This window comes from Galeopterus variegatus, unplaced genomic scaffold, assembly GCF_000696425.1.
Source record: "Galeopterus variegatus unplaced genomic scaffold, G_variegatus-3.0.2 Scaffold1925, whole genome shotgun sequence".
Classification (NCBI taxonomy): Eukaryota; Metazoa; Chordata; class Mammalia; order Dermoptera; family Cynocephalidae; genus Galeopterus; species Galeopterus variegatus.
In genome coordinates, this window is record NW_007728036.1 from 232,232 (window position 1) to 235,491 (window position 3,260).

Here is a 3,260-nt window from a genome sequence, read left to right on the forward strand (position 1 = left end):
GGCAACGGATCACAACCCTCAGTGTTGCCCCCGTACCGGACCGGGGACCGGCAACGGGATCGCAAGCCTCGGCGTTGCTCCCGCGCCTCGCTCAGCCAGTGAGCGGGAACCGGTCTGTATATGGGATCCGAACCCTCGGACGGGAGCGCCACCGCGCTTCCCAAGCGGCGCACTATCCAGTGCGCCACCGGGCCGGCCCTACCATGTGTGTTTTGCTTTTGCATCATTTCTGCCAGTTTCTCTCTACTCTTCCTGTCAGGATTGTAGTTCAGTTCTGCCCTTTTAGCCTGAAATTCTCTTAAAAGTTTCCTTCCATTTTACTTCATGTTTCACACTGCCACCAGATTAATCTTCCTAAAGCATAGCTCCAGTCTCATCATTTTCTTAACCCCAAACCTTCATGGTTACACTGTACATTCAAAGGTTCTACCATAGAGCTCTAGCAGCTTTTGTAGCTATACCTCCCACTGTTCTCTTAGTGTACCCTGAATTACAACCAAACTATTGTTTACTTCCCTAAATATATTTTTCCTTTTTCCTTTTTTTTAAATTGCTATGCCCTTTTTGTTCCCTCTTCTGCTGTTTCTTCCCCTTTCTCTTTCCCTACCTTTTCTCCATCAGTATTGGAATCCTATTCTACCATTAGGGTCCATCTCATTTACCAGTTCTTTTATGAAGCCTTTTCAGTATTACACAGTTGCGGATATAGTATTTGATCTCTTCTTTCACACTTCTCCAAGCACTTTGAACTTCCTTTCTGAAACATATTTTATTGTACCCTGTATCATAATTATTTGTATACTTGCCTTATCTGCTTCTCCCAACCCCAACAGCAAGTTTCTTGAGAGTAGAGATTCGACATCTCCTGCAGCCCTAGAATAGATCTTGTTCATAGATAATCAATAATTTATTGACTCAAACTTCTACAGCGTACTTCAAAAAGTTCATGGAAAGATTCATATTCTAATTCTGTTTTTCTATGAACTTTTTAAAGTACCCTCATACATATAAGGAAACACATTTCAGAATAACTATTATATTTTTGTTATTTTAGGCTTGATCGTCTTTTTATCTTACTGGATACTGGCACTACTCCAGTTACAAGAAAAGCTGCTGCACAGCAACTTGGAGAAGTGGTGAAGCTTCATCCACATGAACTAAATAACCTCTTATCTAAAGTAAGACCTCTTTCTTTCTTTCTTTCTTTCTTTTTTTTTTTTTTTTGTATAATACAGTTATTAGAGACTTGTCCATGAATAGGAACACAAAAGTAAAGGTAGAAATCATCTTATTTGGCTTGGCCCATAAGCTCAGTTGGTTAGAGCACAGTGTTATAACACCAAGGTCAAGGGTATGGATCTCTGTACTGCCCAGCCACCAAAAAAAAAAAAAAGAAGAAGAAGAAGAAATCATCTCATTTATTTAAGTATCAATTTGTGATCTCCAAAGTAAATATCTTAATATTTCCTCAAATATCTTTTTAAATTTTGCTATTTTTATTATTATTTTTTGTTTGTCACAAGATTAAAAAGTTTTTTTGAATCAAGTCTGATAGTTTAAGGGATTTGACAATGTAGGACCTTTTGCTGATGGCACAAATTTGAATCTGTCCCAATTTGGTAATGAACTAAGTTGTTAATCTGGTTAGTGGTCTAACTTGTTTTTAATGGCTAATAATTATATCATAGTTGGTAGTCTTAAATGGATGTGTACTCATGGGCAATGATTGAATTACTTATGAGAAGCTAGATGTCATATGGCATTCTTAGTTATCAGCTGTTTGATTCCTAATCTTTTTTTTTTTGATGGCTGGGTGGTATGGGAATCCAAACCCTTGACCTTGGTGTTATAACACCACTCTGTAACCAACTGAGCTAACTGGCCAGTCCCAGTTATCAACTGTTTGAAAATAGAGGCAGTTGGATCAGTGTTTTCATAATCCTATCCCCTGTTCTTTCCTTAAGCAATGGCTGTATTTTTACTGAACTCTGTGGGCTTGTTGACATGGATCTGTGTGATAGTAAGTGGCAAATTCCATGTGTTTAATTTACTGACATGCAGAAAAAAGCAGGCATGCTTTGTTTGGGGGAAGGCGAATAGTGGGAGGTTGATCGAAGATAGGGTAGGGGAGCATCATGCTTGCCCAGGCATTGAAAGCCTCAAGATACCTCTCTCCCCCAAGTCTAACTTCCTCCTTTCATTCTCATTTGTCCCTCCTTGATGTGTATAAGTAGGAATTCTAAGCCCTTTCTCAACATATACAAATCTGCATTGTGTGGCTGTTACCATGAGGGCTAACAATGACTCTTTCCAACATAGTCCCCATGTAGATATTCTCAGGACTTCCTAATAAGCAAGATGGAGATGGAGAGACCTTAATTTGATACCTACAGGCTCCTCGGTCTCAGAATGGGGAAGGATGCATATCGGACAGTGTGATGCTCATATGTAAGGTGGGGAGATAGAGAGGCATACACATTTCTTCTCCTCATCTCAAGGGAAGAAATGGAGGACTGAATGACCTGAAACTGGAAACAATGAATAGGACTAATCTGTGCTGAACTGAGAAAAACGTTTCCAGCCTTCCAAGTGAGTTCTGGACTTCTTAACTCAGACCTCAGCATATTGGCTGCCATCAAATCATTCTAAAAGAGGCAAAGTTTGTCTTTAGCACCTTCTCACCTCATGTTTTCTTTTGTCTGCCATCAGTGTTTTCCTGTTGCCTTTTGGTTTAGTTTTTTAAACAGCTTTATTGAAATATAGTTTATATACCATAAGTATGCAATTTAGTGGTATTTAGTATATTACCGTTGTGTGCAACTGCCATCACCACAATCTAATTCTAAAACATTTTTATCACCACAAAAATAAACCCCATACCTATTAGCAGTCACTTTCCATTACTGCCCCTCCCATACCCAATCCTAGGTCACCACTAAACTAAATTTGTATGTAGATTTGCCTATTCTGAACATTTTATATAAAATTATATAATGTGTAATCTTTTGTGACTGGTTTCTTTCATTTAAAATAATGTTTTCATATTGTAGCATGTATTGTTACTTCATTCCTTTTTCTTTTTTTTTTTTTTAAAATGACCGGTAAGGGGATTTTAACCCCTGACTTGGTGTTGTCAGCACCACACTCACCCAATGAGCTAACCAGCCATCCCTATATAGGGATCTAAACCTGTGGCCTTGGTATTATCAGCACCACACTCTCCCGAGTGAACCTCAGGCCCGCATGAAAATAATATATAT

The 3,260-nt window shown here is 38.8% G+C and overlaps 1 protein-coding gene across 1 annotated transcript in view; it reads left to right on the top strand.

Annotated features, from left to right (window-relative positions):
• BTAF1 (BTAF1 RNA polymerase II, B-TFIID transcription factor-associated, 170kDa) overlaps positions 1-3,260 on the top strand; it is a 92,580-nt gene that overhangs the window by 12,035 nt on the left and 77,285 nt on the right. The window contains exon 2 of the mRNA XM_008579615.1: positions 1,055-1,178. Within this exon, the coding sequence (XP_008577837.1) occupies positions 1,055-1,178 (124 nt within the window). The remainder of the gene's footprint in view (positions 1-1,054; positions 1,179-3,260) is intronic.